Source organism: Melozone crissalis, unplaced genomic scaffold (genome assembly GCF_028551555.1).
Source record: "Melozone crissalis strain CALT ecotype California unplaced genomic scaffold, PUWL_Pcris_2 ptg000061l_1, whole genome shotgun sequence".
In the NCBI taxonomy this organism is placed as follows: Eukaryota; Metazoa; Chordata; class Aves; order Passeriformes; family Passerellidae; genus Melozone; species Melozone crissalis.
This window is the reverse complement of record NW_026535839.1, coordinates 16,176,897-16,189,844: the sequence shown is the minus strand read 5'-3', so window position 1 is coordinate 16,189,844 and position 12,948 is coordinate 16,176,897. Positions and strand designations below refer to the sequence as shown.

Below are 12,948 nucleotides of genomic sequence, written 5' to 3'. Positions count from 1 at the left end.
TAAGCATTTCGGAATAACGTTTATATGATATGTGCTCAAGAAAACAATCATGGAACCGTAGAACAAAAGTACAACACTTGAAACACTGCTGACCACTAATCAATGTGCAAATGGTTATGATTCAAGTGCCAAAACCCTCCTCTCGCCAATCTCCCTAATATGTGATCCCATCGTATCTCAGATGTTTAAGCTAGTAAACAGAACTGCAAAAATCCGCTCTTCTCCATATCCCTCACTTCTATTAAAATCCCCAACATTTTTGTGCACAGAGGATAGAAAAATAACAATCTCTGAAACAGAAATCTTTAAACACTCCCACCAGTGTACGAAATAAAGAACATGAAGAGGAAAACAGAGCGAACTGCCACCCGGACGCATGAATGGAGCAATCTAGCTGCACTACTGCATTCCCCCCAAAACGGGCGAAAATCTCTGCTTTCACTCAGAAAAAAGACTGAAAGGAACTTTCTAAATTCGATTCCTTTCTAAATCTAACAGGGACAAAACAAATTTTAACGAACGGGTTCGGGTAAAGCTATACACGAGATCTCAGTAGACATTCTCGGAACAAATCTGTCAGGAAAGAAATATTTCCAATACCAGATGTCAGTATTTTCTTTCTCTCTTTTTATTTTTCCTCGACTCCGTCATGCAGAATAAGCCAGTCTCCTTCCACAGAATACGAACTTGGTTTCATGTAGCTAACACAATCAAATTTATGGAGCTCGAGTTTTGAAGACAAAACCTCGCCCCTGAGCCTGAACCTGTGACCAAAGAAGAACCAAGGGCTTCCTGCTCTGCAGGAGCGGGGAATAGTCCCTTCCTTAATTCAGTCCGTCACGGAGACAGGACTGTGCATGTCATAAAAACACGACTCCGTGGTGCCAGTGCGTAGTCTCCATCTGTATCTCCACGTAGCAGCGGAAGTTGTTCATTTTTTCTCTGTAACAGTCTGAGCTAACCGGCTTTGATGATAGCTCCCCTTTCGGCTAGGTGCGGCATTTCTCAGTGTTTCTCCTTGTTTCCCAGAGTCGTGTTTTTATGACATGCACAGTCCTGTCTCAAGGAGAAACACTGAGAAATGCCGCACCTAGCCGAAAGGGGAGCTATCATCAAAGCCGGTTAGCTCAGACTGTTACAGAGAAAAAATGAACAACTTCCGCTGCTACGTGGAGATACAGATGGAGACTACGCACTGGCACCACGCAAAGAACACGCGGGAAACAATGACGATATTTCGGGAACGTTAAGAAACAGAAGCAAATCAGGCTTTACAGACCTGCGGTGTGTCGGAATTGGCGGGCTGCTCTCCCAAGACGAGGTCACTGCTCAGGCTCGGTTTCTCGCAGGAGTCGCCGCCCAGAAGCTCCTCCGCCGACAGGATGGGCACCGGCGGCGGCGGCGGCCAAGCGGCCTCGGGCACGGCGCGGGCGGGCGGCGGCACGCACAGGTTGTAGGAGTAGGGCAAGGTGCCCTCGCAGAAGTCGGCCGGGAAGGCGGCGCCGGCCAGCGAGAAGCGCTGCGCGCCCAGGCAGCGCAGCGCGGCGGGCGGCCCGGCCCGGCGCAGCCGCGCCACCACGGCCAGCGCCACGCTCAGCACCAAGAGCGCCGAGAGCAGCGCCAGCGCCAGCACCAGGTAGAACTGCAGCTCGGCCGCCGCCGCCGCCGCCTCGGCGCCCGCCGGCCGCTCGCTCAGCTCCGGCAGCGCCTCCTGCAAGCTCTCGGCCAGCACCACGTGCAGCGTGGCCGTGGCCGACAGCGCCGGCTGCCCGTGGTCCTTCACCACGGCCACCAGCCGCTGCTTGGCCGCGTCCCGCTCGCCCACGGCGCGCGCCGTGCGCACCTCGCCGCTGTGCAGCCCCACGCGGAACAGCGCCGGCTCCGACGCCTGCACCAGCGCGTACGACAGCCACGCGTTGCGCCCCGCGTCCGCGTCCACCGCCACCACCTTGGCCACCAGGTAGCCGGCCTCGGCCGAGCGCGGAACCACCTCGAAAGGCGCCGCCGCCGCCCCTCCCGCAGCCCCTCCCGCCGCCGCGGGCCAGAGCACCCTGGGCGCGTTGTCGTTGCGGTCCAGCACGAAGACGCGCACCGTGGCCGTGGAGCTGCGCGCCGGCGAGCCGCCGTCCTGCGCCCGCACGGCCACCGTGAACTCGCGGCACTGCTCGTAGTCCAAGGAGCGCTGCGCGTACAGCGCGCCGCTCCGCGCCTCCACCGACACCAGCGGCGCCGCGCCCGCCGCGCCCGCGCTGCCGCCCGCCAGCCAGTAGCTCACGCGCCCGTTGGCGCCCGCGTCCGCGTCCCGCGCCTGCACGCGCAGCACCAGCGCGCCCGCCGCGTTGTTCTCCGCCACGTACGCGCTGTACGCCGCCTCCTCGAACACCGGCGCGTTGTCGTTCACGTCCGACACCTCCAGCACCAGCTCCCTGCTGCTCCGCAGCGCCGGCCTGCCCCGGTCCCGGGCCACCACCGACACGCGATGCTCCGACGCCTGCTCGCGGTCCAGCGCGCCCGATGTCACCACCTTGTACGAGCCGCCCGACGACGCCACGATCGACAGCGGCGCCTCTCCCGACAGCTCGCACGACACCTGACCGTTCTCGCCAGAGTCTCTGTCCCGCACTTTCAACAGAGCCACCACAGTGCCAGTCGGGGCATCCTCGGGTACGGGACTCGAGAGTGAGAGGATGGTGATTTCTGGCGCGTTGTCGTTCTCGTCCGTGATATCTATTTGAGCCTTGCAGTGGGCCGTCAACCCGCCTCCGTCCGTCGCCTCCACGCCGAAGATGTATTTATTCTTCTCCTCGAAATCCAGGGGGCCCGCTGTCCTCACTTCCCCGCTCTCGCTGTCGATAGTGAACAACGCCCTGGCGGAGTCCGGGACGCTGCCAAACGCGTAGGAGACCCGCCCGTTGCTGCCCGCGTCAGCATCCGTCGCTCGTACCTGCAGCACCAGAGACCCCACTGAAAGATTCTCTGCTACTCTCGCCTCGTAGACTCTTTTGCTGAACACGGGTGGGTTGTCATTGGCATCTGTAACGTTGATGCGCACCTGGACAGTCCCGGATCTCGCGGGGTCCCCGCCATCCACTGCCATCAGCACCAGCTCAAAGGAGCTCTGCTTCTCTCGATCCAATGTTCTCTGCAGCACTAATTCCAGCTGCTTGCTTCCGTCAGGGCTCTCTATCGCGGCCAAACTGAAGGAGGGGTTGCTGCTGAGTTGATAAGTCAGCAGTGAATTGCTTCCTGCGTCTGCATCTCGCGCCATCTCCAGCGGAAAACGAGCACCAGGAACCGTCCATTCACCAATCTCAAGGTCCAGAACAGCCTTCCTGAAGGCCGGAGAATTATCATTAATATCCTCGATCGCCACCTCGACGTGGAAAACATTCAGCGGGTTGTGCACCAGCACCTCGAAGCTGACAGAGCAGGTCGCCGACTCGCCGCACATCTCCTCCCGGTCCAGCCTCTCGTTCACGTACAGGTTCCCGTTCTCCTCGTTCACCGTGAAGTATTGCTTCTCCTCGCTCAGCCGCAGCTTGCGCGCCGGCAGCTCGTCCGCGCTGAGCCCCAGGTCCCGCGCCAGCGGCCCCACGAGCGAGCCTCTGCCCAGCTCCTCGGCGATGGCGTAGCGGACCCGCTCGGCCGCCGCCCGGCACCACACGCACAGCAGCAGCAGCAGCGCGCCCAGCAGCGCTCGCCCGCCGCCCGGCCCAAGCCTCTGCCGCCGCCTCACCGCCATTCTCTGCCCGCTGCGCTCGCCGCGCTCCTGCCTCCTGCCGCTGCCCTGCCTCCCTTCCAGCCGCTCTCGCCGCCCACAACAGACACCGCTCAAAGCCACCCACACCGCTCGGGCCGCCTCTCGCCGCCGCCGCCGCCGCCGCTGCTGTCGGTGCCGCTGCGGCCGGCGCCGGGCGAGCGAGCAGCCTGCGGGGGCAGGACGCTGCGGCAGCGGCGGCTCCAGCGGCGCTCGGCGGCGGCCAACAGCGACACCCGGAGGCGCCGCCGCGACACTGCAGCCGCCGCACGGCCGCGCTCAAGGCCGCCCGGCTTTGGGCGGGGCTCAGCGCCTGCACCGGCCCCGGGGGCTCTCCCCGACCAAAAACACCGACAGCCGGAGCTCTCTCCTTAGGCGACTCCAAAGGAGATTGAATCTGAGAAGGTTTTCGGTACTTTTAGATCATCTCTATTTGTCGCAGTGAAGAATCAGAAGGTACTATTTATGGCAGAGTAATAAAGGCACGTACTCGTATTAAAATGAAGGTACAACTATTAGAAAAAAATGCTACAGTATAGCTGGGGAAGACTTTAAAAAGCTCTTTAACACTCTAGGATGTTTCTAATCGTTATATTAATAATTGAAAATGCCTAGAAGATAATAGCTGGAGTAGGTAGTAGTCAATAATATTCAGAAACACATGGAAGGAGAAGGCATTTCTATCTTGTCACGGTTTGGATGTGAAGGAATTTTTCTGGTCATGTGGTCCACACCTCACTAGTCAGATTTCTCAAAGCTCTGAACCCTTCCAAACATGGTACTTCAGTATCTTCTTTGGGCAACGTGTTCCTATGTCTCACCACCCTCATGGACAAACATTTTACGAGGCTAAACCTACCTCCTCTCAGTTGCAAACCATTGATCTTATCCTATCAAGATGGGGCCTATTAGAAGTCTCTCTCCATATTTCTTTTACTCATTTTATATAGTAAACTTCACAGGGAGTTCTTCACAGCACCTTTTCACCCCTCGCTGAAGGGCTTCTCTCTGCCTATCAATGTCGCAGAGATGTTCCATCCCTTTGACAATTTCTGGTGTCCTCTGACCAATACTCTGAAAGGTCTCACAAAAGCATGGTGAAGACAGAAAATTGCAGAATGACAAAATTGAAGAGACCTTCAAGATCATTGAGTCCAACCCATGCCCTAACATCTCCATTAAACCATGGCACTGAGTGTCACATCCAGTCTTTTTCTAAACACATCCAGGGATGGTGACTCCACCACCTCCACAGGCAGACAACTACAGTACTTGATCACTCTTTCCATAAAAAATCTTCTTTGCTAACACCCAGCCCTTGGCACAGCTTAAGACACTTTCCTCTTGTTCTGTCAGCTGCTCCTCCCTTGTCCTGCTGGCCCCACTCTTTGTTGTCCAGCCCAGAATGTGCTTGGCTTCCTGACCTGCAAGAACTCCCTGCCAGCTCATATCCCCTTTGTCACGCACCAGAACCCCAAGTCCTTCTCCACAGGGCAGCTCTCAATCCCCCATGTTTGTGCTGAAAGGGGATTGCCCTGACCCAGGTGCACGATTTTGCACTTGACCTTGTTGCACTTAATGAGGCTGACATGAGTTCATTCCTCCAGTGTGTCCAGGTCCCTGGGGTGACATCCCCTCCTTCTGCTGAATCGGTGGCACCACTGAGCTTGGTGTCAGCTGCAAACCTGTAGAGGACACTCTCAATTTTATCAGCTGTGACACTGATAAAGATACTGAATATATTGGTCCAAGTACAGGCCCTTGAAGGCCCCACACATTGGGAGTTTCCTCCTGGACATTGAGATATTGTCTACAACTCTTTGAGCTCCACCTGCTCTTGGACAATAGGAACAGATGGCACCTTCCATGATAGATTAGAATCCCTGAGGTCACACTCAAACCAGAAAGGAAGGCAAGAGTTTTTCTTCAGCAGAAGCAAAACAAATCAGATGGTACAAACCTAATTTCATTTTAGGAAATCATTATCAGCTCTCATATGTTGTTTTTCCATAATGTGGCCTGTTAACTTCCCTACAAATAAAATTCTCTAAATGTAAACACCTTATAACAGACCATGTTCATTTACTATGAGAAGATAGGAGAGACTCCTTTTAGCTTTTTCTTCATTTTCTTCACACCAAAAATCCTGGTTTAGACTATTAACATGAGGTTTTATTGCAAAATGACACTTGCATATTCTAATGCAAATACCTTTTCTCCAGAAACAGGGAAAATGAACCATGACCTTCCAGGAAACCAAGTCTGAAAGGAAGTGTAATTACAACTGTGAGGAAACCATGTATCATAATGTTCCAGGGACACAGAGGTGGGTAGAGGAAGATTCTCACAAGAATCACAAGCCATTCTACTCAGACATTCACAACCTTAGCTGCACTACAGGCAGTATACTACATTTGGCTGTACATCAGCCAGAAGCAAAATAACATGCAATCCAGTGATATTCATGGGAAATATAAATGTATCAAAGTCTTTCTGCTGACAGCTGAACGCCTTCATGGATGAACATGGATGAGAACAACTTCCACCACCTGATCAGCTGAACAGATCTCTACTTCCAGGGACCATCAGTCAAACCAAGGCTACTTGGTTGAGAAACAAGGAAGGAACAGAGAAGCCACAGAAGTTAAGAGTCTTAACTTAATGGCTTAACATTTCAGACTATGTCAAATGTAGCAGGTGCACAAGAAGCATCATCTACCTTGCAAATGTACACAGGAGGATCACACAGGATTTGCACTAAAGACCACAGGCATGGCTCTCTAAGCTCTTTGAGAAGCTGGAAAAGTGCACAGAACCATAACTGGGAATAAAACCAAGAGATATTGAATGTTTATACCAACCTCCCAGACAGTTCAAACCACACCACAGCAAACTCTTTTACCTGCCCTGTCTCTATGCAGACAGAAAGCTCCAGTGCTCAAAGAGGGACCTCTTTGCAAACACACACCATCAAAGATATGTTTCCCACACAACTTCTCCTCATGGAGAATAAGGATCACAGCACAGATCCACACAGGTGAACTTCTCTGTTCACATTCATTTCAAGAAATGTGAAATGTACAAGCCCACAAACCAGAATTTCCAATCAAAACTAGCATCCCATGCCTTACATTCTCCACACACAAACAGTTTAAATCCTAACAAAATGTCACTGGTTATTTCATATGAGCAAGATGCATTAATGACCACTGAAGGCTGATCAAGGCTGGGGAAAGCTCAGTACACCTAAGACAAGATTTTACATCTCAGCCTTACAAGGCCATTCACCTGGAGAATGAGAGTTCCTAGACACAGAATCTCTGAAACGTGTTTGCATTTTCATGGGTATGTCTGCAGACAAATTCATGCAAGTCTGTATCTTTTTGGATACAGGAAAAGGAGGAATTCCGGCCCAGGCACTAGGATTGCTGAGAAACCTCACTGAGCCAAGTGGAACATGCAATCCCCTCCTTTCCTGCTCTGAGGCCAATCTCTCACTGATCTTCCACTGACTTCTCACCATGAATATTTGACAAGAAAGGGTATTTCTTAGAGTAATGTTTTGCAGAAAGACATCTATGAAAGTGTTTTTCTTTCAATCTAAAAACATGAAAAGCACATATAGGCAGACAACTCTACCAAATGGCATCTTCCACACACTCTCAGAGACAAAGGCCCACCTTTAGCTCATTGGATCAAGCAAGAGCACAAATTAACACACGCACAGTGGAAGGGATCGTCCCATACATAGTTCTAGACTATGGCCCTCAGAGTACCTACATAGTTCAAGTATTTATTAAGCATTAAGTGAAGTGTTAGATCTTCTCCAATCTTCCATTATGGTATTTGTTTCATACTTAAGCTCTTATTTTAGATTGATGACAAGATGCAAACTCATAGGAGAATCTCCCAGGGTTCCGGCTACAGGTGGAATAAGATGTCATCCAGCTAAACACTTTGGGATGATCAAACTCACATTGCATGATCCTGCAACTGGGAACTGCTCAGGGTAAAGGGCAAATGATATTTCTTGTGTCTTTCAAGACACCTTCACACACAGCTCCCAGGACTCTTATCTGCAGCCCTTCTTAACTTGCATAGGGTCCTCTGACCCTCAGAAGTTGAAGAACATGTAATAAAAATCCCAGATGCACAGAAAAGGACACCTGTAACATGCACCATGCACCATGAGTAGGGAACTGCCACCTGCTGAATATCCATGGTACATCAGTTTCAAACTATTGACCTTACCTGTTCAAGATGGGCCCTCTCAGAAGTCTCTCTCCACATTTCTTTTACTCATTCTATATAGTAAACATCACAGTAAGTTCTGCCTCCCTCAGCAAGCTTCAATAACTAAATATTTAAGTAGCAGGTACTCAAGCAGGGTATTCAGTTGGTAAAAAGTCAAGAGAGCACTCACTCTGGATCTCACAGCAAAAACCACAACCTCTGCTTCCCAGTGTAATTTCTATGTACAATGGAAAGGGGAAAATGCACACAACCATTACTGCAGGACTTGTTTAACAACTAAGACAAACTGAACTTGTGCATCATCTTTACGTATTTCAGTCATTTCTAATCACACCAGAGCACATGTTTTAGTTGCTCTATCTTCATGAGACACCATGAGAGAAAAGTGGCGCACACAACTTCTCTTGACTGAGAACAAGGATCACAACAGGCATGTGTGCAAAGATAGATCTTTGCTCAATGCTACTTTCTATGTAAGAAATTTAAAATGTCCTCAACTGATTAAGAAATATGCACATCTGATAACGCCCAATCATCAGAATAGCAGCTCAGAGACACCATCCCCCTACTTCAGCATACTGTGTAAGTTGGAATATAGGTTACTCTCAAACCTTGACTTTCCCTGTGTGCTGACACTCAATAACTGCCACTGACAGGAAATATCACCCTACAAGGAAGCAGATGATGAACCACTGCTTGACCAGTCAGGTCCTGAGCAGTGTGATATCCTAAAATAAGACACCTTCAGACTCATTTTACTTATTAGCTCATAACAACAAAGCATGCAGAAAATAAGCGGTTAGAACCAACTCCTCTGGATTATGGCACTTCGAGTAGAGACGTAATCTCAGTCTTTAGCAGGGAATGAATACAGAGTAGCCCCTTCCCAAAGTTCACATTAGGGCAATTGCTATAATTGCATAATTCAGCTATTAGTTACTAAAACCACATCAACCTGCAAACATCCAGGTAGGACCACCCAGGGCTCCCAATACAGCTGGAATAAAATCTTCTAGTGAAGCCTCTTTGAGAAGACAGAACTTGGCCCTCTGACCTGGGCCATGCTCTTCAACACACACCATCACACCATGGACTTCACACACAGAGCGATCTTTACATCTCTGTAAGGGAGGTGGAGGATACATCGGTTTGGTCAATAGAGAACTGTGAATTTCCAACTTCTGGAAGGCAGAAAGGGGAGGCCTTCTAGAAGAGGTTAAGATGGTGACAACCTGCACAGGCACATTCTTCTCCCTCCTCACCTTGTCGCCTGTAACCGGAATCTGTCCCCTTCTTCTCTAGTACAGCTCTTGCCATAAGAAGAATTTTCAAGCCAAGGCACATCCATCCTTAATAAACCAATTCATAAGACATGGGATCAGCAAACCATCTCTGCTATTTCCCCCAGAGGCCCTTCACATGTAACTACGTGCATTCCTCCAAATGATGCAGAAAGATTAGAGCACAGATAAATGCAAAGATTGTTCTTGCCTACTGGATTATCATGAGAAAAACTAAAGACTGAGAGGAATAAAAACAGTGTCAGCATCTCATTCAAGAGCATGTCACTCCAATCGAGCACAACGGCAGTCGGGAAGACAACTGATCCTGCTAATAAGGGAAAATACTCTTACCGGAAAATACATCTCTTCAGAAGAGCTAACATGGAGAGAAAAGCAGTATTATATGAGTAAAACAAAACCAGAAAGGAGCTGGCAGAGGATGATAATCAAAGACTCGAAAAAAAAACGCAACCGGGAACAGCGTCACTTCTATCTCCTCCAACAACAGATTCTATGTCCACCACCCCGGTACCAAGACGAACCATAGCGCCGCTGAACGAAATTTTGCCTTCGGGCAGGAGGGACTCACCGGGAAAGAGGCGGGGTCTGCGGGCAGGACGGTGGCCGGGTCCCCGTCCCCGAGCAGCGGCGCGGGCTCGTCGGGCGGCGGCCGGGCCGGGAGGGTGTCGCAGCAGCTGGCGGCCGAGAAGCGCAGGTGGCTCTTGCGCGAGTCGGCCGTGAGCGACACGTCGTGCGAGTAGGACCGCAGGAAGGCGCGCACGCCGTCGATGCCCACGAAGTGCGAGACGGGCACGCCGCGCGAGGCGCCGCCGTCCGGCGGCAGCAGCTGCCGGCGGTGGCAGCGGCGCAGGCGCAGCGCCAGCAGCAGCAGCAGGAAGGCCACGAAGAGGCACGAGACGGCGGCCACGGCCAGCACGAGCCAGCGCGTCAGGCTGGCGGCCGGCTCGCCCGGCGCCGCCGCCTCGTGCGCCGCGCCGCCCAGCTCGGCCAGCAGCTCGGCCACGCTCTCGGCCAGCACCACGCTCAGCGTGGCCGTGGCCGACAGCGCCGGCCGCCCGTGGTCCCGCACCAGCACCACCAGGCTGTGGCGCGCCGCGTCGCGGGCCAGCGGCGAGCGCGCCGTGCGCACCTCGCCGCTGTGCGGCCCCACGCGGAACAGCCCCGGCTCCGTCGCCTTGGCCAGCTCGTACGACAGCCACGCGTTCTGCCCCGCGTCCGCGTCCACCGCCACCACCTTGGCCACCAGCGCGCCGGCCTCCGACCAACGCGGCGCCAGCTCCACGCCCGACCACGCCGCCGCCGCGGCCGCCGGCGGGTACAGCACCTGCGGCGCGTTGTCGTTCTCGTCCACGATCTGCAGCCGCACCGACACGTTGCTGCTCAGCGCCGGCGCGCCGCCGTCCTCCGCTTGCACGCACAGCTGCAGCTCGCGCAGCTGCTCGTAGTCCAAGGAGCGCAGCGCGTACAGCGCGCCCGTCTCCGCCTGCACCGACACGTACGACGACAGCGGCGCGCCCCGCACCCGCCCCTCCGCCAGCCGGTAGCGCACGCGCGCGTTCTGCCCCCAGTCCGCGTCCGTGGCGCGCACCGTCAGCACCAGCGCGCCCGCCGCGTTGTTCTCCGCCAGCCGCGCGCTGTAGCGCTCCTCCGCGAACACCGGCGCGTTGTCGTTCACGTCCAGCACCCGCAGCGCCACCACCGCGCTGCTCTGCAGCGACGGCGACCCGCCGTCGGCCGCCCGCACCGTCACGTTGTACTCCGACACCTGCTCCCGGTCCAGCTCTCTCGCTGTCACCACGCGGTAGTAGCTGCCCTGCGAGCTCTGCAGCCGAAACGGGACGTCCTTGTCGAGCGAGCAGCGCACCTCGCCATTAGCCCCTGAGTCCCGGTCGTGCACATGTACGAGAGCGACAACGGTCCCCGACGGAGCATCCTCAGATATTTCGCTAATCGCTGACCTCACCGAAATTTCCGGCATGTTGTCGTTGACGTCTGTGACCGAGATTGTGACTTTGGTAGTATCAAAAAGTCCTCCTCCATCATCTGCCTGTACTTCGAGTTCATAAGAATTGCCTTCCTCGAAGTCAAGGCTTCTCAGTAGCATGATCTGTCCGGTTTCATAATCCAAACGAAAAATATCTGATGCCATGTCCGACACTTTCTTCAACGAGTATTTCACGTGTCCATTTGGCCCCTCGTCGGCGTCGGTGGCCTTGACTGTGACGAGGACAGAGCCCACGGGCACGTCCTCGGGCACACGCACCGTGTACTCCGCCTGGCTGAACACGGGCGCGTTGTCGTTCGCGTCCAGCACCATCACGCGGATCCGAGCCGTGCCCGTCCGTGCCGGATCGCCGCCGTCCATCGCCCTCAGCACCAGCTCGTGAAACGCCGCCTCCTCCCGGTCCAGCGCCTTGGCCAGCACCAGCTCGGGACGCTGATCGCCGCCGGGGCCCGCCTGCACGGCCAGCGAGAAGTGCTCGTCACCGCTCAGCTCGTAGCTCTGCAGAGAATTCCGACCTGAGTCCAGGTCATGAGCGTCTGGCAGGGGAAACCGAGACCCCGGGGCTGTCGTTTCGATCACTCTCAGCTCTGTTTCTGCTTCTCTGAAGGTGGGCGCGTTCTCGTTAATATCCGTGATCTCCACTTCTATTTCATAAAACTTCATTTCCCCTTCCACTATCAGCTCACAGCGCAGCACGCATTTCTCCACCAGCCGGCACAGCTGCTCTCTGTCGATCCTCTCCGCCGTCACTAAATGTCCCGTCTTCCCGTGCAAAGCGAAATACTGCGTCCTGCCTTCCGAGACAATTTGAAACCCGCGGTCGCCCAGCTCCAGCAGCTGCAGCCCCAGGTCCTTGGCCACGTCGCCCACGAACGAGCCCTTGGGCATCTCCTCGGGCACCGAGTAGCGCAGCTGCCCCCACGCCGCCTCCCACGCCGCCAGCAGCACGGCCCAGAGCAGAGCTCGCTGCCGCCGGCCCCAGCGCCTCCCCGCCGCGCACATCTCCACAGCGGCACCGCCGGCACCGCAGCACCGCCGATCCAATCCCGCTGCCACTCAATGCTCTCAGCTCCTGCACCGAGCGCTGCCGCCGGTGCCTCCGCCTGGCTCCAGAATGGACCAGCACCGCGGGGACGATCGGGGACCGCAGGTTCGGGCAGAGAGCGGCAACCGAGTGAGCCGATTCGCAGCGGGCGGGGCTGCCGGCAGCGCTCCGAGCTTCCTCTCGCTCCTCTCGGTCAACAGCGGCGCCCGCAGCCTCCTCCCGGCACTGCAGACACCGAGCGCTGCCCAGCGCTGCCCGCCCGGCCTCGCTCCATACAGGGCACGGTCGCCACCGAGATGTCGCTTTTCGTCCAGCGCCGATCTCCTGCCTCCGCATTTCTCCAGCCCATCTCTGCTTTCATCCTCCAGGGTATCACCATCGGGAGAAGGCAGAGGCATTCCGCGGGTGTGGTTCTTTAATCGCACGGGAAACTCATTACTTTCTAATGCCATTATACGTAAACCAAAATGTATATTTTACCCTGTAGCTATTTATTATTTTATCCTTTTTGTTCAAAAGCACCTTCAACAACAGGCTCCCATAGAGAAAAAGGGAAGATAGCATATCCCGAAGAAACAGAGCT

General features: G+C 54.5%; 2 protein-coding genes across 2 annotated transcripts; both read right to left on the bottom strand.

Moving 5' to 3' along the window:
- Positions 1-1,264: 1,264 nt before the first annotated feature.
- On the bottom strand, positions 1,265-3,742 carry LOC128944489 (protocadherin gamma-B5-like). Its single transcript, XM_054287768.1, has 2 exons — positions 2,420-3,742; positions 1,265-2,371 (listed from the first exon to the last, which is right to left on the bottom strand). The coding sequence occupies exons 1-2, from the start codon at positions 3,740-3,742 to the stop codon at positions 1,265-1,267; spliced, it is 2,430 nt and encodes an 809-aa protein (XP_054143743.1).
- Positions 3,743-3,831: 89 nt separating this feature from the next.
- LOC128944488 (protocadherin gamma-A10-like) lies at positions 3,832-12,478 on the bottom strand. Its single transcript, XM_054287767.1, has 2 exons — positions 9,884-12,478; positions 3,832-4,050 (listed from the first exon to the last, which is right to left on the bottom strand). The coding sequence occupies exons 1-2, from the start codon at positions 12,320-12,322 to the stop codon at positions 3,832-3,834; spliced, it is 2,658 nt and encodes an 885-aa protein (XP_054143742.1). The 5' UTR covers positions 12,323-12,478.
- Positions 12,479-12,948: the final 470 nt, after the last annotated feature.